Here is a 24,867-nt window from a genome sequence, read left to right on the forward strand (position 1 = left end):
GGTGCTTGTTGAGAAGATGAAAATGTGGTGAAGTTGCATGAGCTGAAAACTGAGGTATAAGAAATTGACTTGCAAACTAAAGTGAGCTAATAAGACGTGTAATAGTATTAGCATATAATAATAAAGTGGTCTAAGGCATCAGACTTCTGGGGGTTGTACATGCCATGCAGCGACATCCAGCCAATGTTAGCCTTGAAGTTTTACAGCTATATATGTCAGACAATGGCCTGCTCAACGTCCACAAAAGGAGGCTTGCTAAGGGCGGGGCGGGGGGCAGGGAGTGGACTCAAACCCGTTGTCTTTCATGCCTCAGATCTGCTGTGTAAGGACTAGGCTGCAGCAAGGCTGAGCAGCTGCAGAGCCTCCTGTCTTAAGAGGTAGTTGGTTGGTGTTTTGTTTTGTTTTTCCTGAGGTGGAAGGGGAACAGAGGGTTTCCAATAGTGTCCTGATTCCACCAGCCCACAACCTCATGTTCAGTTAAGGTGGCTATTGCCCAAGGGCACTTACTTTTTTAATCTGCTGGGTTGAAGACAAGAAAGTGCAGGTGGTACTGGATTTCCTGGCCAGGACTGAAGTAAAGCAGCATTTGTTATTGCTGTTACCTCTGTTACTGCTTTAGATACATGTACATGTGTAAGCCAGGAAATTAACTTAAGGCAAATGAGATAATGAACCAATATGCATGGGGGGGGGGGAGTGTCAATTAGTGTATGTTGTTTAACGTAAAATACTTCGTGACATTTTTGTTTTTCAAACAGAAGTATCTAAGACTTTTTCCTGATACCTGTAAGGTCACTGAAGTGACCAGTCCTGAACAATTCAGGCCGCGAGTACAGGCACGAGAGCTCAAAAAACAAAGCCATTTTTTTCTGGACAAACAATTTTATTTTAGGTAATGCGTCTATACACTGTACATTCAGTCACTGTGGTATATAAGCATAGCTATTTTCATACATAATCTCATAAAGTCCTTTATTTTACAATATTATCTGCTTCAAGGGGAGGGGATGTGGAAAAGGGGGTGTAAAAGGACTATCAAGGTACACAGCGAAATAGATAAATATGCCAAGCTTTTTTCTTATTTTTTTTAAATCAGGCATTTATAAACAAGAAAGCATACATTACTTACATAAAAATAGTTCTAGAATAGTAGAGTAAGTCATAATATTGTCATTAGCAGCAGCATAGGAGAGACCAGGATAACAAAAATGTGCTGAAATGCTATTGGCTATTATAAATGTAAAGATTTATTTTTCTTCAGTTGAAAAAATGTCATTCTGTGATTTCTTTTAAGGAAAAAAAAAAAAACCTTCCCTCTAAAACACAGGGACTGATGGGAGGGCAGAATGGAGGGGAAAACAAAAACAACCTTTTGATCATAAAGTACTTTACAGTAAAAATAAGGATGAATAAAATGCAAATGATGGAGAAAGGTTAACCCACATTTAAAACTTGCAAAAAGATTTTTTTGTTGTTGTTTTTCCTAACAGACAGCAAAGGTTCTTAGTTAAAAACACAACTCTCAAAACAAGACAACTACCAGGTAAGAAAGAGTTCTGAAAAAGTAAACACCATATACACTTATAATACAACAGTGTAAAATGAAAAAAAGTATTTACATGTTGAATTTCATTTTAACTTTTTTTTTTACATTGGCTAGTTCTGTTTGAAAAGCAGAATATTATGTATACTAGTTAGCTGCTCCATAGATATGAATGTTATTGCTGTTGTTTTCTTTCCCTTCGTTAAGTCTTCTTTCAGAAATAGAAACAATGAGTAATTAAACTGAATATACAAGTATTAAGTAATATATTTTTATGTACAGGGAGAGTCAACAGCCTGTATGAAACACCTCTTCTCCCTTTTAACTTCCTAAAGGAAACTAAAGAATAGATAAATGAGAAGGTGTGACTTTACAATTCCTACACTCACCAGTTGGAGTGCAAATGGAATGCAGCAGGGACCCAACAGTAAGTCAAAAGAAGAGCAATTCCATCTGAAAGGGCTAACACTTGTTTTACTGAAGTGTTGCCAGCAGAAATTACACACAGAACTTGCTCACCTCAAGCACCATCATAGAAAATATTCTTCTCAAGATTCCCACCATGTTGACAGACATTTTCTAGATTCAGTGTCTCTATGTTTTTTTTCAGACAACGTAATTTGTAAATAAATTACATGCACAGGAATTCTGAATTAGAAATAAATTACATACTCTGCAGAAATACTAAGATTTTACTGTTAAAATGTATTTCAAAAAGACACAAAATGATTTAAGATAGATAGAATTCTATCCTGTAAACCCCTCTTGTCTTTTAACTGCTGGTGTAGAAGGTTTGTTCCCAGTCTTCTTGCACCTTATTTAATCATACTAATTTTAAACTGTAGTTTCTAGAAATGTTTTTATTAGGATGTTTTCACTCCCTAAGATCAAATACTAACGATTCTTAACTTCAAACATTATGAAGCTCAGTAGTCAAATATTACACTTAATAGAATTATCGTAATACACAGCAAAAGAAGAAACAGCATTTTTGTAGCATAATAGTATGTAGCTTCATTATGGAAAATTCTTTCTTGCTAATCTCTGTGAAACAGAGGTGATGCTGGTTGTTACATAGTTCTTGATGAGATTATTTACTATCCTATTTTTTTCTTTGAAAAAGTACAGAATTTATTAATTCTGGAGGATAAAAACATCATATGCACAGAAGAAATTACGCCAGTGAATCAGTATGTTTGCCCAGGAACACAAGAAAGAAAAATTATGTGACATGCTACAGGTAAGTGGGCCACTCTTCCTGTAAAAACAAAACAAAACCAAATTCAGACAGACATGCTGCAATTTTTTTGTTGAGTCATAAGAGGAGAGACACAATCGGAAGTTAGGCAAAAAATCAAAATTTAAAAATTAAGACTTAAAAAAAGCCAATGGTGGGAGGAAAAAACAGATTTGTTCTATGTGTAATTTCTTAACATGGCAATAAAGCACAGCATATGATAGATCTTTGAAATACAAAAGCTCAACTATAGCTAAAATTATTTAGTTTCCCTTGAAGAAATAACTGAATAATACAGATTTGGAAATCATAAGGCTGAGAACACTTTTATGCATACTGCATAACAAAATTAAACCCTTTACATAAGACAGTAATAATGCCCCTTAGTGAATATATAAGTATGGCAGAGATTTTAATTCCATGCATATGATTTAATAATTGCAGAAAAAAACATACAAAGATGAAAAAAAAATCCACATAAAAAAACTGCATAAGCATAATCAATATTCCTTTTGCATTGCACTTTAGAAGAGGAGATCTGGACCTAGACTCAGTCTCCAGCATTCCAAACACACAAGGGCAAAGCCCTGTATAAACGGACAGTTTCATGTAATTTACTTGGTATAACTGTTTCTTGCTCCCCAGAGTTCTACATTGTCCCAGTAATTCAATGCCTTTCATAGTTCTTCTTTTTGTACCTAAAACATATATATGAACTTTACTTCTTGTTAATGCTCACAGTTATAATGGTTATTATAATTTCAAGCAAACAGCTCGTTTAAAAAAGTTTCTCTAACATACTGTAAGTAAAGACTATAATTTTAGGATTGGCAGCCGCTTTCCATCTACTGGGATTAATGTCCAAAAGCAAATAAAGATTACTGGAAATATGGTYCTTTGTTTACAATAACTTCTGTGTATGATGATGCATAGGGTTTTCTTTTTTTTTCTTTTTTTTTTCTTTTTTTTAAGGTAAAAAAGCATCAGCATTTCCTATATAACATGCTGAGAGGAAAAATGAGCTGGAAGGCACATCTGCAGCCCCAGGTCAAATTTTCATCTTATGCTCATAAGCTTGAGTGTGTAAGAGGTGAGTGTTTGTGGGTGGGGAAAAAAAAACAAAAAAAACCCTTTTCTCTTGTTCAGTAAAGCACCAACTGTATTTGATAAGCACTTCTGGGAGCCCCCTTGCTACTGCCTCCCATATTCTGTTAGAGACACAGCCATGCAAAAAAACAGGTTTAAAATAGAACCAGTAGTGCACTGCTCTGGATAATTCTTATTTGGTAGCATTCTATACCTGCTGAATACTCACTTTGCATAAATGTAAATGATGACACAGTGTCACATGATGGAAAACTGGGTTGATGATTTTCACATCTGTTAAGCAGGGTAGAATCTAGAATGCTCATCTTGTAAACTTTAAAACTATGGAATAAAATGCAAAGAAAGTTTCTGACAAAGTGCAGTTCTTTAAAAAAAAAAATAATATTAACAACAACAACAACAACAATAATAACACAAAGTGATGACATGCTGCATTTTCATTCCGGGGCTGCGGCTTGGATCCCAAAATTAAAGTAACTTATTTAAACAAAACAAAACAAAAGAAGGCTTATTCACAGCAGCAAAAGTGTTGTTTTTCTTTTCTGTAGTATTTGATAATGTGATGTTGCACTCTCCTTGGGCACAGTAATCCTGACAGACAGTTCAGAATAAGGTAAATACTGAATTATGGTAAGATGGTGCAACAAAGATGAGTTTTCCAGAAAACTGAAAACTGAAGTAAAGATTTCAGAATGACTTGAAAAATGCATGTGCCTTCTGCTTTATTTCTCAACCRACTTAACAGATCATCCATTTCCTTCCTTTATTTTCTTCTTTCTTTTCCTAAAGCTGAAGTGCTCTTGGATGAAGTGAGTCTTTTGAACACACCAGTTAATGAAGATGTCTTTAGAGAATATGGCATGATTTACAAACACTGAAGTCCATAAGGCTGGGTTTATAATTCTCAAGCATACATCTTCTCCCCCTCCCCCCTTACAATCCTCTTCCCTGCATCTTCCTTTCTTCAGCACAGGAAATGAAGATAATTGTTCCTAAGAAAAAAAATCAACTTTGAAAAGCACTCTGAAATTCTCACACAACCATGTGACAGGGTTAAAACTGTGATGGCTTCCTAAATGGCTGGAAAACTGCTATGAAATGGCATCATCACCAGAGGGCTTCTACCTTAAGAATCCCAAAGCCTATAACAAGTCATTAAAAATTGTGCATTGAAGATTTTTGTTTTGCTTTTAAATGTTCATTATAAAAATCTTGTTAATTGTTTTAATACCAAGTCTGTATAATGGATTATTTTAAATAGCTTATAACAAAAGTTTGTTTTTAAATTCCAAAATGTTCCAACAGGCAGAAGGGCAACATAAAAACATTGCCACACTTGCCTTTTACTCTGATTTTAGCTGGACGATGCTGCTTGCTTGGAGTTTGCCAGTAGAAAATTTGCTGTGGACTTAAAAGTATTTTGTTTATAAACACTTTGTGTTTTATAGGCACAGTAAGATGTTGTGCTGTATGGATTAAAAAAAAAAGATGTAATTCAGTGCTTCTGTTATGAAGAGTAACATTTGCCTTCCAACTATGTAAAAGTCTGTATTCATGGATGTGTGCTAAGACACAACTACTCACACATGCACTTACACACGTACCCCCACACATCCTCCCTTACTGTGCATATACAGCATTCTGTATGTGTATTAGATGGTGTGGTGTTTATTTAGTTCTCAAGGTTGTTCATTGTGTTTTCACTGCTGGGTTGATTGCTTGATTTAGGCCACAGTTGTTCCTGAAGTTCCTTGACTACTTTTTCCAAGTGTTCTCGAGCCTCCCTCTCATGCATCAGGTCAGCTCGGAGCTGCTCCCTGTCAGCCTCTGCATGCTGAAGCTTAACCTGTAGGTCCTCAATCTAGAGAAAAGCATATTAGGAAACATAATAAACTACTGTAACATTTCAGTACCGTTGTCATTTTGTAGAATTAAACACAGACTAGTAGCCTAACACAAAGTGAGATGAGTAATAAAACCTCATGCTTCCAGGCATAAGATGATCAAAGCTGAAGTGGAGGAAGGAATTCCCTTTTACCTACTTTTTCCATACACCACTGTGCAATAATCCAAGTTGACTGCAGGAGCTATTTAGCTTTGAAATTATTAAATACTTCTGGTGGCTTGAATATCAGAAAGGATGGTGAGCGTTTTAATATAAAAAACAGAATAGTTAAGGGTGCCTTAAATTGTTTACTGAAACTCCAGCCAATGTACATCTTATGCCCTTATTATTTCTTTAGGCAGACAGCAATTCAGCAAAGTAAACTGCAAGCTAAATTTGCAAAGCTAGAGCAATTTCAGATATTTTACAATGGTTATTAATGTGAATGACCAAAAACATACTGAGCAGCTCTTTAAGAGCTTTGTCTGAGCTATATATCAATGTCCAACAAAAACAATTGTAGTGTCCTCTCACACAAGAACCTTTACATCTTTCATATTAAATGTAAGGGACTATAAGGAGTCACAATGGCCACAGTAAAGCACTTAGTGGGAATGGATACAGAGGAGATGGAGGCACAGTGTAGGTGGCGGGGGACAAAAAGGAAAGGATTCCTCTGAACCACCAGAAACTCTGCAAGTGACAGTCAAAATTAGCACTGTTTCAGCTCATAAATAAGTTGGACTTCTCAGGACAGGAATGGGACCGAACAAGTCCTAATAGCTACTAACTTTGCACAGAAAAGGACATGAAGAAAAGATGTACCAAATATCCTTAGAAGAGGAGCACTTGCTGAGATCTTACRCCCTGTTTTCCAACTTACAGCAAGATACAGCAGATGATAGTCTCAGCCTCCCCAAAGACCTCAGCAGTCAATCGTCTTCCTATTTTTTTTTCCCCACTTACTGACAATGAAGGCAGAGGGAAGCCCCAGTAATCAAGAGGATAAATTGCGGGGGGGGGAACAGTGGGGGATGGGGGCAGGACTGCACCAGTTTGTAATAATGGAATTTTAAGCCATCAGCATATTAGACTAGCAGTTCCTTCTGCCAGTGCAACTGATAAATACTGTTCAACCCTTACAGCTCTCATGCATATTTGACTGYGTCAGTATCATGGCTGGCTCTGATCAAGTAAACCTTTTATTAGAGGAAGGAAAAACTCATACCTTTGGGGCTAAAATGAAGGATAACCCRCCACCCCCATCCATACTTGGATCTCAGTACCAAGGTAAGGAAATGGAAGGCATAAACCACAGTGATATTCAGTAAGAATTTAGCATCTAATTCTTTAAGCTTACATATAGAAATTTACAACCCTGAATTTGCTGTTTAACTTCCTCTCATGCCTGGTTGATGCTATTTCTCTCAGACTAAGCCTGTCTACAGAACTGTGGTTTCCTCAAAAATAATAAGAGAAGACTACAACATAAGTGAGAAACTTCCTGTGTGTATTTGCCAAATTAGAGTTAAGATACAAAGCTGTATAAAAGCTCTGTTTTAAAACTTCTTAAATGAGTTAGAAACTTAAGTCCTATTAACTTTTTGTAAAATTCAGCTTTGAAGTTACTTGGGATACGTTTCTAGAAAGTGCCAGGCACAACTCAGAAGTAGCTATTAAATAAAGCATTTATTCCAGAATCTGAAACATTCATTGCCCTATTATTTAGCCCAAGCACAGCACTAATACAGCTTTACTGCTTTTGGGCCCTAATGCAGCGAGTACTTATACCACTGCACTGCACTCCAGTGCTATAACAACAAGCTCAAGTACATACAACAGGATGCTGCAATGGATATTGCAAAAGTGCCATGTCTTTAGAAAATACGAACCTGCAGAATCTTCAGCTACTTGAATTCTTTTTAAGAGCTTAGCCTTTCTATTAGGAAACCCCACRAAAAGGAGGGAATGTAACAGGAGACTGAAAATCCACTTTGTCAAAACTTTCATGCATGTCACAACACAAGGGAGGACACACCTTCAGATTTGCTAAACTCTAATCCAATAAGTATGCAGTTTACTTTATCTGCACTTGCTGTTGCCTTGTTTTTTTGCTGAAGTGGAAGTCAACTGCAGGTAACGCCCAGTGCAGCAGCTCTCAATCTGGTTATGTTTAGTCTGGACACTTCTTATCAGTGAGACATCCTGTGATGCTAGAGAGGAAGCCCACATCATTTCCTGCTTCTGGTCTCCTGGTTAGACATGTCTCATAGTGGTACAAGTGGACCACTCCCCTTCCCGTTATTGAGAGCCTGGGGTTAGAAGAATTTCAGATTTCTGTTTCTTTTTCTTTTCCTTTTTTACCCCCTTCCTTAAAATAACCAAACAGAGTATTTGCAGCTCATGCTTTAGGAGTAATAACATGCAATCCCACTTCACACAGGAAGCATGTGTTTAACAGCATGCACAGATTATCCGAAAAGTTGCTCTATTAAATATGGTCTAGAAGTCCCTTTAACATTAATTCCGGTATATTTCAATATGCAAGTTAAGCCTCTTGCAAACGTATGATACTTATGTGCCATTTGCATGTAAGTGATATCTCTGTGCTGTGGGAGTTTAAATTTAGGTAAATGTGCCCCATCTTTCAGAAACCGTTTGCTGTTAATTCCTGCTGACCCGTATCTTTTATTTATGCATTTCTCAACCAGGTTTTTAGTTTGGGAACCACTGGCAGAGGAAGTGGTCTGGCAGAGGGAGATTTAGGTGGGAGCTGATCAGAGCAGGGCTACAGGGGAGGCAGATAAAGGAAAATGAGTTAGCCTTAAGGAGAGGGTCTGTTTGGGAGCCCCCCTCCCTCTATAGAGAAGGGGTAATTTGAGGGGGTTAACAATGGATGTGGGACCATGCCCTTTTACAGGAAAGGCATTATTGGGCAACCGGGATTGTTTTATTGGGGGAAGGGGAAGGCGGGGCATGCAATGGATTCTTCTTCAGGACTCTTTCTCACGGAAATCCAGGAGGCTGCCGTTCTGCTCTCAGCTCAGCCTGTTATGCTGGGTCATTTCAGAGGGCTTGGAACAGTGGATGGCCTTGCATTCCACATGCCCTGCAACACCAAGACACAACAAGGCGACTTAAGGACGTGCAGCCTGAGCTCTTGGTTCACTTGGCTTCGGATGGTTTAAATAAACTTTTAAATCGTTTATTGCAAGAGACTCTGATGTGGAGAGGGTGGGAAGGTTTTTAACTTGAAAGTTTAAAGCATACATATGACTCGTAACAACATGTTCCTGCATTCCTAGAACTTTCACTGAGATCACACTGAAAGTATTTTCTTAGACCTGAGAGTTTGCTCTTCTTGTGCTTTACCACTGTAAACAACACTCCTTCCTGCAGCTTGCTTATTGGTGGGCCTTAGCTTCTTCTTTCATCTTAAATAGTTCCTGTAGGTCTAGGCTGATCTTTATTTTTTATCGTATTATAGAAAGTGACTCTGCCTAATATTTACAGTAGTGAAATGCATCCCARTGTATTGGCATGGCCAACAGAATATAAGTAGAACTGAAATAATGTCTAGCATTTGTCCTGGTTCTCTGTAAATGGAGATTTTCAACTGACAAATATGCAAAGTTCTAGGCAAAAYTGTGGGAGTGACACAGGTGGTCCAAGTGCAGGAAAGTTCTTAACACCTTGCATTAGGACTAGGGTTGTAAATTGACATGACAGGGGCACAGATGTTATACAGATGGAGTTGGAGATGTATCAAATTAGAGAAAACTAGGCCCACTAGCATCAGAGGAAGAACAGATACTGGAACTAACCCTGAAAACTGCAGAAGCAATAAGCTTTCTTGCCATTAGCTTTCAACGTTCAGGTCTTACCTGGGCTGAGTATTTGGCCCGAAGCCTGCCTGCTTCACATCCCTTGTCACAAACCCGGATCTGCCTGGCTTGTTCCAGTTCCCTCTTTAGTCGTATCCGAGACTCATTGGCTTCCTTCATTTTCTTCTCGTTCTCAGCTCTCAGACGTTCAATCTCTTTCCTCAAGTTGCGCTTTGCCTCTGTTGCTTCTCTCAGTTTTTCCTTCTTAGCCACTCTTAGGAACTCTAGCTCCTAGAATATACAAGTAGTTAGACTTGTGAGAACTAAGGAGCAGGTACTAGATTAGTGCTAGAAAACTGAATAGTACAGGAAGGGATCAAAACTAAATTCCCACCATTCTGTTAGTTCTGACTGGGAAGGCTTATGTCCAAACCTGGTTCAAAACTTCATACAAACTTTTCTCCTTCAAATGGGCATGAAATCCTAGGCCAAACTTACCTTGCATTCTTGGATAATGAAACGCTATGCTACAGCCACATTTTGCTTTGTCAAGCAAAATAGCTGTGACCGTCTGTGCCTGAATAAGGACGATCTGGAGTTGGCAACAGCTACTTGCAATGCATCCTATACTAGCTCAAAGTTTCAAATGAATCAACCGTAATGCCTGCACCTGTGGAGACCCTGAACTGAAGCTGCACAATGTTATGATAAATGTAGTTTGTGAATGACCTTTGTGTACAGCAAAGCTGAACAAGAAAGTTTACTACTTGCTGGAGAAATGAGCGGACAGTTGCATTTTAACAAGCCAAAAAACCCACCCCAAACCCAACCTTAGGAAAAGTATGAGGGGAAAAAATATAAAATATATATAATCTTTCTAACTTTGAAGCAATTCTGCTGTGCTATGGTAACTCGTGTGTAGCCTTACCTTAGGGCTCTTGGCAAGTAGCCAATGAACTGCTCTGTCATAATATCTGGGAAACTCCAGGCTAAAACTTTAAGCTAAATCCAAACTGTGCTTCACTCTGAGAACTGCCTCTTTTGCTGCACAGGTTCTTAACTGCTACCATGAAATTTCAAATCCAAGAGAAAGCCATTAATTTAAGTGATAATGATAAGGAAACTAAAGGGACAGAAGTTGTTAAAAAGTTGTTAAAAGGTTGTTAAAGAGTTAAAAGATGCCTGTGCATCATAAGCACACTTCCGCTTTGAAAAAACGTCTCACTAAAGGTCCTTCTCCTAAATGGTTAAATTAGACAAGCTAAAGTTCAGTTTTTCCTTTTTTTCCAGGAGCAGCATTTCCTCCCTGTCAGAGACAAACCCTCACAGCAACTTGTTTCTGTTAAGTAACACTGCAGTCGGGTCATGGGAAATTCACTCTCTAGACAATCTCAGTTCCCAGCCAGGCCATTGTTAGCTCAGCCTTGTCACTGGAAGCACGCACACATGTACTTTCTGTGTATGTAGAACTGGAAACCCACAGCCACATGGAAAATGACAGCCACATACCATATTCCCTCTCATTCTGACATGTTGCTTGATTTAATGCCTCAATGCTCAACTCTGTTTTGTCAACTACTTCATATAATTTATGTTTTACTTTAAGTATACACTGTATATTTAGTCTACATACCTAAAAATTTCTTTTAAATATGTTTCTTATTCTTACTTTTAAATATATAAAGTGAAATATACATTCACTAAAACACAAGCAAATGAAGTGATTTGCCCGAGGTCACAAAGAACAAGCAGTTCAGTTGAAAAGACAGCACTCAGTCTCCCTTCTCTAAGACCTGGACCTGAAGCTAGTACACAACAAGCCATCTTCACATGAGAGACATGCAGCATAGAAATTGGGTTGCTATACTGTGCCCCTTACAGGAATATAAGTAGGCAAACTTTGTTTAAAATTCTAATTGTGTTCATATCTAAGCACTTACTACTATCTCTCTCTCACCTCCTCCTTCCTGTTAGCAGAGTACCTGAATCTACTATCATTTTTTAAATACAGCAGAGTCATATTACACACAAATCATATCTCTGAGCTACTGTCCTTTGTTTCATTCCCCAAAACAACCAAAAACATTATGTGCCAGCATACATGGCTGTGTATACCTGATTTTGACCAGTACTGGGTTTTTTGTCCCCCAGGGCAGATGAAACAAGGCCCTTAACTTTACAGTTGGCAACCCAGATCTATCTAATGGATTACATTTCTAGCTTGGTTACAGTTCCCCTTAAAACATTTACAGAGGACACGCAAACCTTCTGACTGCACTCTATCTTCCATTTCTACGTACTGATTTTGCCCTATCTCAAATTAAAAAAAAATCATCACACCACCCTTCTGTTCAGTCACTGTGATTTGCTAATGGTCAGCACATATCTGCAGCTTTTTTGTCTGACTACTCTTTCTTTGATAGGAGTGAAATATCAAGGATTTACAAAGATGAGGAGCTCTTCCACTGAATGATAACAGGAAATGTCCAGTGAAGCATGGCTAATGGAAAGCTTAATAAAGACTGGTAGTTTCAGCTCCTCATCAGAGCTTCAGCAGTTATACTTTCCTCAACTGGGCAATGGTAGGATTTTTACAAATCATTTAAACTACAGATAAAGTCTCCATAAGGACAGAAATGTTTCTAGTTCAGTGAAAATAAAAAATAATAAACTGGACTACAAGATTGTTTTCAGTAATGAAAAGATGCTTGGTTTTGGTTTAAAAAAACATGGATTTACACCCTAAAGCAAGAACAGCAGGCTTAAAAATGTAAGAATGGTTCCTGTATACTCTGGTCTTCTGACTGAATTTACAAACAGTACTTCAATTAATACTGTTGCCATTTGGGAAAAATGAGGCATTTTTTTTAAACGTGAGACTAGCTAATGGTTTCTACCTGGAAAAATATATGTAGGCAGGGATAAGAGAAAGCTGATTTTCAGAATTACCTGATGTAGACTGCGTTTGGCTTGCAAAGCAGCATTTAGCTTCTCTTCCTGCTTCACTCTCATTTTAACAACTTCATGGAGGAATTTTTCTTTGGCTTCTTTTGTATCTAGGCCACTGTCCAGGGCCTGCCTTAGGTGCTCCAGCTCAGCTTCCAGTCCACTGCTGTGAGAGTCAGAATGTGCTGCAACTTCATATGAAGTGCTGACTGTGGCTGGGGCTTGCATCCCAGGTGAGCTCATGTCCTTTGCAGAGCTGGATGAAGTAAAGGATGGGGAGGAGAGCGAGGATAAGGAGGAGGTGACTGAAAAACAGAAACATCTAAAATTAATAAAAAAAAGTCTAAAACTACTGTAAGTCAAAATGTGCTGAGGCCCTTTTGTAAAGTGGAGATATTCAATAATCAGTGAAAAAAACAGAAGAAAAAGAATACTCATGTTATGCTTTGATACTTGAAATGTGATGAAAATGCAAATCTGACCAATCTATAGGACCAACTTTGAATTTGCTTGAATTATGACTTTAGGATTTGCATCACAAACATTGTCTTCTCCACGTGTATGAAGTAATTGATTCTTTCAGGGAGACCTAGCTACATGATCCTGTGGTTTTCTGTGGTAAAATTTCTTCTTTTGCATAAACTACATGTACTGAGTAAGGACTGGACTTCGTGAAGTCAGCAGCAGAATTTTCTTAGTGACTTATTAGTGAGGTGAGATCAGTGTCTTCATCTTTCAGAGAGGGGTTCAAGATCTGAATCCTCTTTAAGAATATACTGGCTCTTGATCTCTGCTTTATGTATTCAACTCCATGGATGCAGTACTGAAACCACACGACCACATTCTTCATTGGATATAAAGTTTCACACTTGCATGCATGTGCATTCTGGAATTTTTATGGGCTATCTATCTGTGCACATCCCAGGAAGGTTTTTATAGAGGGCTCTTGATCAGAGAAGAACATCACAATTTTTATGCAAACCACACATAGTATGTCCCCCCTTGCACAGGCACTTACCTATTTTAATGAAAGACTCTAGGTTTGTGAACCCTTGTGGTGCAGGTGCTTCTTTTTGCAGATACACCTCTGTCCTCTCCCAGGAAAACTTCCCTGTAACTTACATTCTATTCTTCTTTTTCATTATTACTTAAAGCTATATTTTTACATCCTGTTGGGATATTAGGCTTCCAGAATTATGTTTAAACATAGAAGAAGTTGAGCAACTAATTCCTGTGGATTACTGCAGAAAATTCAGTGCAAATAAAATGAAACAAAATAAAGGCAGGTATAACTGTCACTTACATTCCTCCCTGGTTTCTACTTCAATTTCTGCTTCTGATTCCTTTTCCTCTTCAGTGGCAGTAACAGTGGCCACTGCTTCTGGGATGGCTGGGTTCTCTGCAGCAAGTTTTCTTTTCCGTGGCTGGACAGTGCCGCTCATTGGCTCACTACTCCGTGATACTACTGTGGCACAGGGGGAGTTGCTTACAATTTTCTGTTGGGCAGGAGGTGCAAGAGCCACATTGGGGGCCACAGCATTCTCAAAGCTTTTGTAGGAATAAAAACTATTTGAGAAGGGGAGGCAAGAAAAAAGGAAGGAGAAAACAGTCATATTCTTGCCTTTAAAATGTTTCCTAATCCATGTGTTACACTGAAACAGAAAGACACTTACTGGTATGACAGTGCAGTTCCACTGATTWATACCAGCAAAGGATCTGACTATATATTTGTTAAGTGTTTTGCATCCATCTAAATGTGCAGAAGATTTACACAGGTAATCTCCATCCAGTTCAGGAGGTATTATATTTGAAGTACCACATATTCTAAGCACCAAGCAGATCAGATCTCCCAGTGTTCAAAAATTATGCTGCTGTTTCCCCTTGATCCTCACGCATTACTAACTTTCCTAAATAGACAAGTTTTACTTGTCTATCCACAAATGCTTTGCAACCTTGGGAACAGCACTTCCTGAAGAAAAGCTGTGAGAGTGCAAACAGCTTATTCTGGTTATCATTAATTTCTTGACACAGCATGCACCTGAGTGCATGTATGTTAAACTACATTTATTTAAAAAAAAAAAGCTATGTTGAAAGGACATTAATGTTGTAATAGCAAATACACAGAAGTTTGCAAAAACCATAATGAAGACTGCCTTTGCAACTTTAATTCAGCATCTACAATATGATGCGATCTTCAGTCATATTAAAATTCCTACTAAACCTTTTGCCCTCTCCCCCCTTTTTTTTGAGACTTACAAGTTGGCCAGATTCTCACAGAGACAACAAAGAGATACTCTTACACCAGTTTACCCCTTTTCTCCCCAGCTAATTATAAAATCTATTTAGAAGCATGAATGTGCTGCTGGGATTTTTTTTTTTTTTTAATCAGTCCCCAACACTTCCAAGAAGCTTATTCATAAGGGCAACAAAATGTGTTCTCCATAACCCCTCCTAAAAACACCTGGACCATTTTAGTTGACAACCCCCCTGCCCCACCACTACCTTTAGCAGAAATCTGGCATAAAGATTTTTCAGATTGAACAATTAGAGTCCGGCAAAGGAACGTATGGTTGCCCTGACGCTTTCCATTGTAAATGTGACACCAGCAGCCCCACCTATTTATTAGAGATTGGGGCTGATTCTTGTACCAGTTTAATTATGCCCCCATCCTAGAGCAGAATCTAGCCTATAATGTCAGCTTTTCGATGGGTCATACAGACTGAGGAGCTTTTCACAAACTCTCCTGCCCAGTGTGCTCTACCATGACCTCCCAGGACCACTTGCCATCAGGAGGGTAGAGGTACTCTGTGCTTTCCATACAGTCTCTTGGCTTCCTGGGCTTCCTGTGGTACTGTCAATACAGCAGATAGAATGCAGCTGTTGGCAGTGTGGTGACAGTCCACTGTTACAGAGCTGTTGCAGTTACCCATCGGCAGCTGTCTGGAAATAGCTGTCTGGTCCCTGACCACCTGCCCAGAGAGAATAGCACAATCCTTCTTTAAAAAGTGAAGCCCTAGAGGTTCTGGTGATGGTACCCCCAAATTATCAACAGTTTACAGAAGCAGCCTTCATTTCAGACTTTTATGGCATTGCTTCACCTAAGAAAACCCATTTAATGAATGCACTAAATACTGACACTTTTTTGGTTTGTTTGTTTCCCTTCTCCTAATTAAAACACTGCAGCTGCAAATGCTTTTATTCTGATACCAGTGGACTGAACTGAATGAATGACAAAGCCACCAGCAGCAGCACATGGGAACAATCATAAAGTGACTTGCTGTAGCATCTCCACAGCTGCTAACCCCAGTCCCCCTTCAGTTCATGTCTCCTTACCTGTCTCGGATCAATGCAGGAAGATGTGTTGAGAGCTCTTTCTCATTTGCTGATACAGCAGGAGACCAGGGCCGGAACGCTGAGAGACGCTGACGGGGATGGACACAGCCAATACTCTAGGAAGGAGGGGAAAGAAAAATAAATAAAAAATAAATAAATACTGGACAATCCTTTTGAAGTATAAATCACAATGGAGCACTAGTGATGCTTTTAAGTACACATTCTGTTATCGCTAAAACTGATCCCCTCCTAGCTAGGACCTACTTGCTTAGCAGGTTCCACTGGAAGGGATGAATTGTACTAATGTAAAATCCCACATGGTTGTTCTTTTGCCAAGAATTTATATGTGGTTTGCAGAGACCACATGAGGCTTCTTAGCCTTTCAGGATTCCTGTACCTCAAAGGCATGAAGGAATTGATTACTTCATCCTCATAAGCAAGGCCAGTGCACACTGAAAGATGGCAAGAAAACTGGGAGAGCAGTATAGCTGAAYGTTTGCTAGGAAAAGGAGAGAAATGCTAAAAATTTAGAAAACGTGGGCAGTGTCTTTCTCTGATCTTCTCTTCTGGTTGCATTAGAGGGATGCTACATGCTAATCTCATCTCTCTTTTAAACACAAAACACTCAGTAATCACCTTATTAGATGAACTGGATAAGGATCGTAACCAGCTGGACTGTTTTTCCTTCTCAGTAGAAGCTGGAGATTGGGAAGCAGAGTCATCTATTTTGGGCTTTTTGGAAGCAGGAGGATCTGAAGGAACCTGAAACAAAGACAGACGGGAAAAATTTAGAAAAAAGGTATAAAACAAAAGCAAATTTTATATCTAAAAGTAAGAAACATTGATCTGTTTTACATTTTTAAAGCAAACGGTCTGCAATTTAAGGAACAACAAATGAGTGAAAACAAGGGACGGACACAAACATCCCATGACATAATGTGGTTTCATTCCTTCAATGAAAATACCCAGATAAAGGGCAGATGGTGCAGGAGTGATAAGCGGCCAGGAATATTAGCAAGACATTTACATCATGCTGCAGAGAAATATCTGCCTTTTATTATTTTTGTATGAAGAAAGGTAAGTTTTAATGTTGTTGCTGAACTGGACAGCTTATTTTAAATGAGAACAGAACAGACTTTGTTATTCTGTTTGCAGCGGTTGTTATGCCGATGACTTCACTACCCCACAGCTGCAGCGAATTCTGGGGGTGCTGCCAAGAGCTGCTTTGCCTTTTCCACAAGTGGCTCAGCTTGGCCCATAAATCATCCTCAGGCATAAGAAAGCCCTTTGGCAAGCAGAATCCCTTTCCTTCAACACTGTGAAGGAATCAAATTGCTACAGCCCCAGTGTGGCTTGCAAAAAAATTGGTAACTACTGGTTTAACTGGTGCATTAGGGATACCAGCTTGAAGCCCTGCCAGCACGAACAAGTCTATCAGCAGGGGGGAGAAGGTTCTGGACCTCGTTCTGCATCATGACTACAAATAACGAAAGAGGAACATACCACCTTTGTTTCTGTCTTTGTTTCTCTTCTTTCCTTCTTTCTTTTTGCAATTTGGATACTTTCCATATTCTCATCCAACCCGGTTCTAAGTAAGGCGGCAGAACCACGCTGCAATAATTAGTAATAGCTCATATTTGCATCAATTTTTCCACGCTTACCTCTCATAGTGCTTTTTGAGGGCAGACAAGTATTCATTCCTGTGTTTTACAGATGCACAGACACATCTGAAGGGCAAAATTTTGAGAGCCCAAAATACTTCAAAACAGGTTGAGTTGCCAATGAAAAAAAGGATCTTGCTTGCCAGTATCTTGTGTTCTGAAAGCCCGTCCCCTTTAAGGCATCTTAAGTCAAGAATTCAAAGACTGTTTCTCCAAATGATTACTCACTTTTGAAAATTGTGACCTAAATGACTTTACCTGAAGACTCAATGAGCAACTGAAAGCAGACTCCTAAATGACTTGCAGGCAAAACCAACAGCTATATAACTAGAGCAATACTATCTCTTTCACACACCTTAATTTGGAGGGAAACTATGATATCAAGAACATGAACAGTCTTCTATTTTCATTTGAGCAGGGCAGCAGTACAGAACTGTGGCTCAAGTTGATGAATATCTAGTTAATGCCAGTCCACCTGGCAGCACACACCACTCTTATGGCTTCTACAGCCCAATGTGCATAGTAACATAATCAAACCAAGTCTGGAGGTTTTAGTAAAACATTCCCTGGCACTCTGGAGCTTGGGGCAGCTTTCCATATGTAGCAGAYAAAGTAGAATGACATGGGTGTGTATATATGTAACTGCAAGTGCAAAATTAGCCCATGCCAGTGCCAAATGCCAGCTTCAATGGATTTGCAAAGGATTCTTTTGGCACAGCTTCAGGCTTTCTTAGGGTTGACACTAGAAATGGCTACAGCATGGTCCCTCCCAGGTACCCAACTAAGAAAAGGCATTTCTAAATGCTTTTTGTAGAAAATGCAGGACAATGCATTGGAAAAGATTCATTTTTGCTTTCAGATATGCTGTCTGTGCAGAATTAGTGACAGCATTAGAAAGGTATTTGGCAAGTGACTACTGATCCCAGCCCTATCCACTGGGGATGGTGAGCAGTGTGGGGAGGAAAACTTGGGGGGGGGGGTGGAGGAGGAAGGGGGGTTTGGAATGAAAGAGGCAACAGGTGGCAAGACTCAGCATGGAAACCCATTCCTCCCCCTGACCATCCGCACTCTGCTCATCTGCAGGAGAACATGCTGTTCAGACAGGCATAGAGACAGCCATTCTGGGCCCTCTACCCCCTCCACCATCACCACACACAGAGCTATAGTGGGATCTGTACTACAGGTCAAGTGTAAAAACAAGCAGCTTTGGGAAAAAAGGAGCAAAGTGTCAGGCTTTAAGAAGGTCTGAGGGGGCACATTTAAACAGAATTAACTCATTTGCATTTTTAAAGAAACTATGCCTCTTCTCAAGCCTTCTCCACTGTTCCCCTTTTTTCCCCTTAAATCAAGGCTGACATCCAAGGCACAGGGCTCTCAGCACAAAAAATTTCAGCAGACATGGGAAATGATGCTTAAATCTTTTGTTGCCAGGAGCCAATGTTGATCTGAAAACATGAGTTGCAGCAAGAAAAACCCAGTAAACAAGGCACGTGTATAAGGGGAAAATAGTTTTCCTTTCCCCACAAAGAAAGAGGTGGAAATGGGGTGAAGGAAAAGGGGAGAGGAAAGCAGGTGCTAAATGGAGCATGTAGATTGTTCTAACTTTAAGTCATCTCCCATCACGTGGCTATTCAGCATTCCTAACAAACCAGTGCTCTCTAAAGTGGTAAAGTACTTCAGCTAGACTCAAAAGACTGTTGCCAACATAATCTTTGAACTGCTGTGATGACCTCAGCCAGTTCTCTTTCCATCCACTGTCCCATTTTGTTTACATAGATCATTTGCTGGTTGAAGCAGGAATTGCCTCTCATGCCTCTACATGCTTATACAACACCATGTATGAAATGACTTCTAAGTTCTATTTTAACAATATAAAAATGTAGTTCTCCCACCTGGCCTATGAAATACTGAGGCAATACATGTTGCTATTCATCAAAAAAACGGGGATTCACCTCCAAGACTCATGTAACTGAAGGTGTCTGAATACAACCTGCAGTCATTTGATTAAATTATTGCTCTTGTGTATTTCTATCTGCCAGGATATCCCACTGAAAACACTTTTGTCCCTCTCCACAGAAATCCTGCAACTGTGTCACAAATTCATCAAAACCTCCACCTATAAATATCAAAAGCATGTCATTGACAGTCATGTATTGTACTGCACTGCTCTTGTTCTGTACAGCAGTCTGACAGAGAATTAAATTTGCTCACATCTACAGGAAAATACCTAGATGCAAGAACGTGACTAGATACTGACCACAAAATCTCCTTTTCATATGACTCACTGATTACATCCCGCTCTAGGACAGATTCCAGGCAACATTATACCCCAACTCCGCCACTTCCACCCCAGCCACAGCAGGCAGCAAACCTTAGTATTGGCTCAAATGTGGATGATCTTATTTCATTTTGTCTCCTGGGCAAATAATGGAACATACAAAGTTATAAAAGAAATATTGAAAATCCAGTGCAACCATCTTCATAAATGTCTTCCAAAAAAATTCAACCCAAACCCTAGAAGACTGTAATAAGTATTTCTTATTTCCTCCTCAGTTTTTCTTCCATTGCAGGCAACTTCATGATCTGTCAAGTAGGCTCTGAGCTGGGCAAAGTGATTTGTTAATGCACATTTTCTCAAATCCATGGACACAAGAAACTTCATGATACAAAGTGGGCCCAGAAATATTATGTGAAAAGTCTACTTATACTTTTGGACTGTTGTTGTCTAAATCAATTGATTTTTGAGGAAAAACATATATAGAAAGACTTACAGAATTACTAAAAAAAAAAAAAAAAAAAATTAAAAAAGGCGTTCCAAAGGGAAATTTGGGCATATAAAAATCAATGTCAGCCCTTTTAAGTCAAACTGAACTTAAGCAGCCTGATTTGGCCTCCAGCCAGCCAAGACCACATTTGATATGTCAGATCAAATTTTCTAGTTCAGTTAAGAATTATAGTAACAAAGCATGAGACCAGTAGGAAGAATTTTTGACCCTCTACTTCTCAAAAATACAGTCCTCTCCTAGTGCTCAATAACATGCATAGAACCAGCAGATCAAAGACTAAGTACCTGCCCAGAACGGTACCTGAAAGTTACTTTTCATTGCAACTTAAAATGGAAACTAGGCCCAGAAGAAATTCTTAAATTTTAAGATTTGGGAATGTTCATGGATATTATTCTTGGGCCTTGAAGATCTACCAAAATGCATTTGCTGACATAACCCATTTTTCTTTTCTACCCTATTTCCAATGCTATGTAACTGGGCTGAATGGATGACTTTAGTTCTCTGTGCTCCTTTATTCCTCATTCTTTGTTCTGTTGCACCAAACAATGGCTGCTGTATATCTAAGACACTGTGTTGTGAGCAGCTATCCACTAGCGGATAAGCGAAGACCACTACAAACAGGACAGTACTCTGTCTTGGAAGGATATAACCATAGAGGAGGCCAATTCCTGCAAGAATACTATTTGCAGTCTAAGCCTACCTTCAACAAAAAGGCACGTATTGTCAAATGTGTGTGCATCCATCATGTGTATAAAACCAACCAGCATTATGAACAGGGCTAAATCTCAGTGAAACCCAGTGTCAACAAACCACCAAGGATCCTGTTAAAATGCCTCAAATGTCATCATGCTCTTTGTCACTCCAGGGTTTGCTACGGTACTCAGCTAAGTCATATTGAGGCATGTAGTAGTAAAATGTGGGCTCCATTTGCCTTGTAAGAGTGGAAAACATTAGGCAAAAGGAGTGGAAAATACTTAGGGGCCTCCTTGTCTGTGGAACTTAGCTTAGAAATGTACCTCCAGGAAAAGAGCTTATGCTCTAATTTCTGATCTATCCTTTGGGGATAAAATCTCACCATAGCTGAGACCAAGTTTAGCATCAAACTCCCAAATTTAATTCAAAACACAGATCTCGGTTAAGACAGGGGGAAATGGCATATGTTGATCTGATACAATACCAGCAGAAATCACTGCATCCTATGTGGCACCTTTAAAAAGGAGAGTTTGTCTGTCCTCATGGTTGATTTAATGTCCTCAAAATCTAGACTAAGACACAGAAATCTGTATTTCAGTCTCTTTAAATGAATTTTGGAAATACTATAAAGCAGAAGAACTGAGTTTTATATTCCCAATTCTAGTGTAAATCCAGAATGTCTCCACTGAGAACTCTGCAGCTAAAAAAGCATGCCTAGTCAGAATAAACAAAATAAAAAATTGCCCCTACATCTACAGGTAGCATACTATCGTTTTGCTCAAGCTATTCCTTTTGCAGTTAGACCACTCTAACAGCTGAGTTCAGTTATACCATGAAAAAGGGTGGAGCTTCCTGTCTCATCTGATACTCAGGACATGAAAATTAAAGCAGCTTTCTCATTAAGGGCAAAAACCACAAGACCAGACACTGTTCTGATACAAGCATGGAGAAATCTCAAAGATAGACTATTTAGGTTAAGAATGTGTCAGACACCAAAAGATAATAATACATTAAAAATGAAAGAGCAAAAGCTGAAGGTGAACACACTTTACCTCTAGCATGAAGTGCTCGTGTTGGCATTTAGTGCAAAAGCTGAAAACTAGTTAAACCATAAACTGYACTGGTCTGTACTTGAGGCTCACTTAGGGTCCACTGGATGAGCAGGTTCCCACTAACTCAGTGAACCTTTGATTAGAAATGATCTGGTTGTTATTTAATATGTTTTTCCTGTTAAAAACTAGCTCTGGACAGAAAAAGCAATTTTTTTAATAACTATCTCAGCTCGCATCTACTCAACTAGCCCAAGGGAATCTGGAAACACCTAAAACAGCGCTGTCTTACAAAGAACAATAAAGACTGAAGTGTAAGAGCCTATTGGGAATGAACACATCTGCACCACAAGGCCATGGAAATCCTGAAAGAAAACTAGTCTAACACCTATCCTCAATATAACTTTCATCTTCAGGTAAATTGGATAGGAAAGATGATTTCTTAGAGCACACAGGAGTGGAACACAGAAAAAGGACTTGTCACTCTTAAGTTTTGCTAAAGATTGATTTACAAGATCCTAAGCAAGTAACTTCTACTACCTTTCCCTATGAAACTGCCATTAATTCTGCTGTACTTCAAAAGATGTGTCAAGAGTAAAAACCCTCTGACACTACAGATATTCCAGTAAAAAGGTTACAAAAGTGCCTATATGATTTTCAGACTTTTTAAATTTGTCAATTCCAGAAGTTTTCCAGGGAGGTGAAGAGCCATCTCTAGCAAATTCACGCCTACTGGCAACAGGCTTATTTTTCTTAGCACTTCATGGACCTATCCGTTAGGTTCTTACTAGATTACAAGAAATGGACTGACAACATCAGTCCCTATCTTACTGGAAAAATACAGCATCATTTTAACATATTCAGGAAAGTCGAGGACCAAACAGGAGTTCCACCAACAATATCTCTCACCCTTCTAAGGTGTTCCTCTAAGTCAGAATTTAGGGAGAATTGATGGCATTTTCAAAAGTGTGTAAGCAGTATCGGAGCAAAAGCATATTAAAAGTCAGGAAGATTCATGCTACTAAGCTGCTCCATTCTCCAGGTTTTGCCAAGCTTACTTCACCAATACTAGCTTGCTTTTAAAGAATAAACTTCTCCCATAGCCAAAAAAAAAAACCCAAAAACCCATACACAGTGAAAAAGGTGGATCTAAACTAACCTTCCAGGCAACTGCACTGCATTTAGTTGTGGTAACTGCAAGAGAAGCATATGAGAATGTTCCTAGTGCTTATTTGATTCAGCAACCTAGCTGTTAACCATTATTGAGCCAAAGCTGTCAATACTTTATTAATGTTTCCTTGCAGGAAAAGCACTACAGAAAATGAAGTGTTGAAATGTTCAGCCACAGAAAAGGAACAAAAAAATTGTAAGGATTATTTCTCTCATCACCTTCACACCTATTAAATAAAATAAACTAAATATGAGAAGCTCTGAAAGCATCTTCCTACAGATTGATGGGCTTTCCTTACTCAGCAATATCTCATGCTACTAGTAATGCCTGAAGAGCCCTAGGAAAGCCTCCAGATAATACTTGCATAGACCATTGCTGAGAAATCAGAATATATGAGTTCTGTTCCTGCTCCATGAACACCGCATTGAGTAATACAAATGGGAACTGAAAACCAGAACTTTTAGGTTCTATTTTAAGTGGCTTTACTTGTTCACTTGTGTGACCATGGGCTGGTTACTTAAAGTCAGTTGCCCTGTGGACATAAAATGGGTAATATTACTTACCCACCTTTATAGGGTATTACTATGAGGCCTGCCTTGTGCTTTTACTTGGAAGAAAAGGATGCAAAGTCTTATAAACAGAATGAAGTCGAGGCACCCTGTACAGTAACTCTTCCTCTAGTGGTACCCATATAATCTTTTTCTTCAGGACCCTAAGACTGGTTCAGGCTCCTGCTGGCACTATGATGGTATTATGTTGCGCAGCCTCGTGAAATAGCAGTTCAGGAAAAATGCACCTTTAACACTGACAAGTGCTCCCAGCTACTTCTCTAGGATACTGAGACCACAATTTCAAAACTTGGGAACTGAAGTTAGAATTCTCCACATGCTGCTTTCATGAACTGTAGGCCTGAGCCTGCAGGCAAGAACAGGTTGCAGCACGTGTGAATTGAGAGTGCTCTGTGCTTACATGGTTGTCATCAGACTCCTTTCAGATTTCTAGTTAAAATCAAACTAAAAAATCCAGAATGAGAGGTATCTGTCACTCCAGTCTTCAAAAAGGGCAAGAAGAAGGACCCAGGGAACTACAGGCCAGTCAGCCTCATCTCAGTCCCTGGAAAGGTGATGGAACAGCTCATCCTGGATACCCTTTCCAAGCACATGAAGGACAAGAAGGTGATCTGGAGTAGTCAGCATGGMTTCACCAAGGGGAAGTCATGCTTATCCAACCTGATAGCCTTCTGTAATGGAATGACTGGCTGGGTAGATGAGGGGAGAGCAGTGGATGTTGTCTACCTTGACTTCAGCAAGGCTTTTGATACTGTCTCCCATAACATCCTCATAGACAAGCTCAGGAAATGCAGGCTAGATGAGTGGGCAGTGAGGTGGATTGAGAACTGGCTGAATGGCAGAGCTCAGAGGGTTGTGATCAGCAATGCAAAGTCTGGTTGGAGGCCCGTAGCTAGCAGTGTCCCCCAGGGGTCAGTACTGGGTCCAGTCTTGTTCAACTTCTTCATCAATGACCTGGATGAAGGGACAGAGTGCACCCTCAGCAAGTTTGCTGACGATACAAAACTGGGAGGAGTGGCGGATACCCCAGAGGGCTGTGCTGCCATTCAGAGAGACCTGGACA

At 39.3% G+C, this 24,867-nt stretch overlaps 1 protein-coding gene across 5 annotated transcripts in view; it reads right to left on the reverse strand.

Annotated features, from left to right (window-relative positions):
* Positions 1-862: 862 nt before the first annotated feature.
* The window catches only part of SKI (SKI proto-oncogene), a 122,711-nt gene continuing 98,706 nt past the window's right edge, over positions 863-24,867 (reverse strand). For 2 of the 5 annotated variants that reach the window (XM_026085453.1, XM_026085451.1), the window contains 7 exons: positions 17,379-17,486; positions 16,512-16,637; positions 15,876-15,991; positions 13,846-14,108; positions 12,546-12,847; positions 9,657-9,887; positions 863-5,748 (listed from right to left, as the gene is read on the reverse strand). In XM_026085453.1, coding sequence (XP_025941238.1) covers positions 5,560-5,748; positions 9,657-9,887; positions 12,546-12,847; positions 13,846-14,108; positions 15,876-15,991; positions 16,512-16,637; positions 17,379-17,486 — 1,335 coding nt within the window. In that variant the 3' untranslated portion in view covers positions 863-5,559. Of the gene's footprint in view, positions 5,749-8,782; positions 8,882-9,656; positions 9,888-12,545; positions 12,848-13,845; positions 14,109-15,875; positions 15,992-16,511; positions 16,638-17,378; positions 17,487-24,867 lie in introns of all 5 variants that reach the window. The other 3 variants (XM_026085455.1, XM_026085454.1, XR_003256593.1) reach the window with 2 other exon arrangements.

Source organism: Apteryx rowi, unplaced genomic scaffold (assembly GCF_003343035.1).
Source record: "Apteryx rowi isolate R43461 unplaced genomic scaffold, aptRow1 scaffold_67, whole genome shotgun sequence".
NCBI classification, from domain to species: domain Eukaryota; kingdom Metazoa; phylum Chordata; class Aves; order Apterygiformes; family Apterygidae; genus Apteryx; species Apteryx rowi.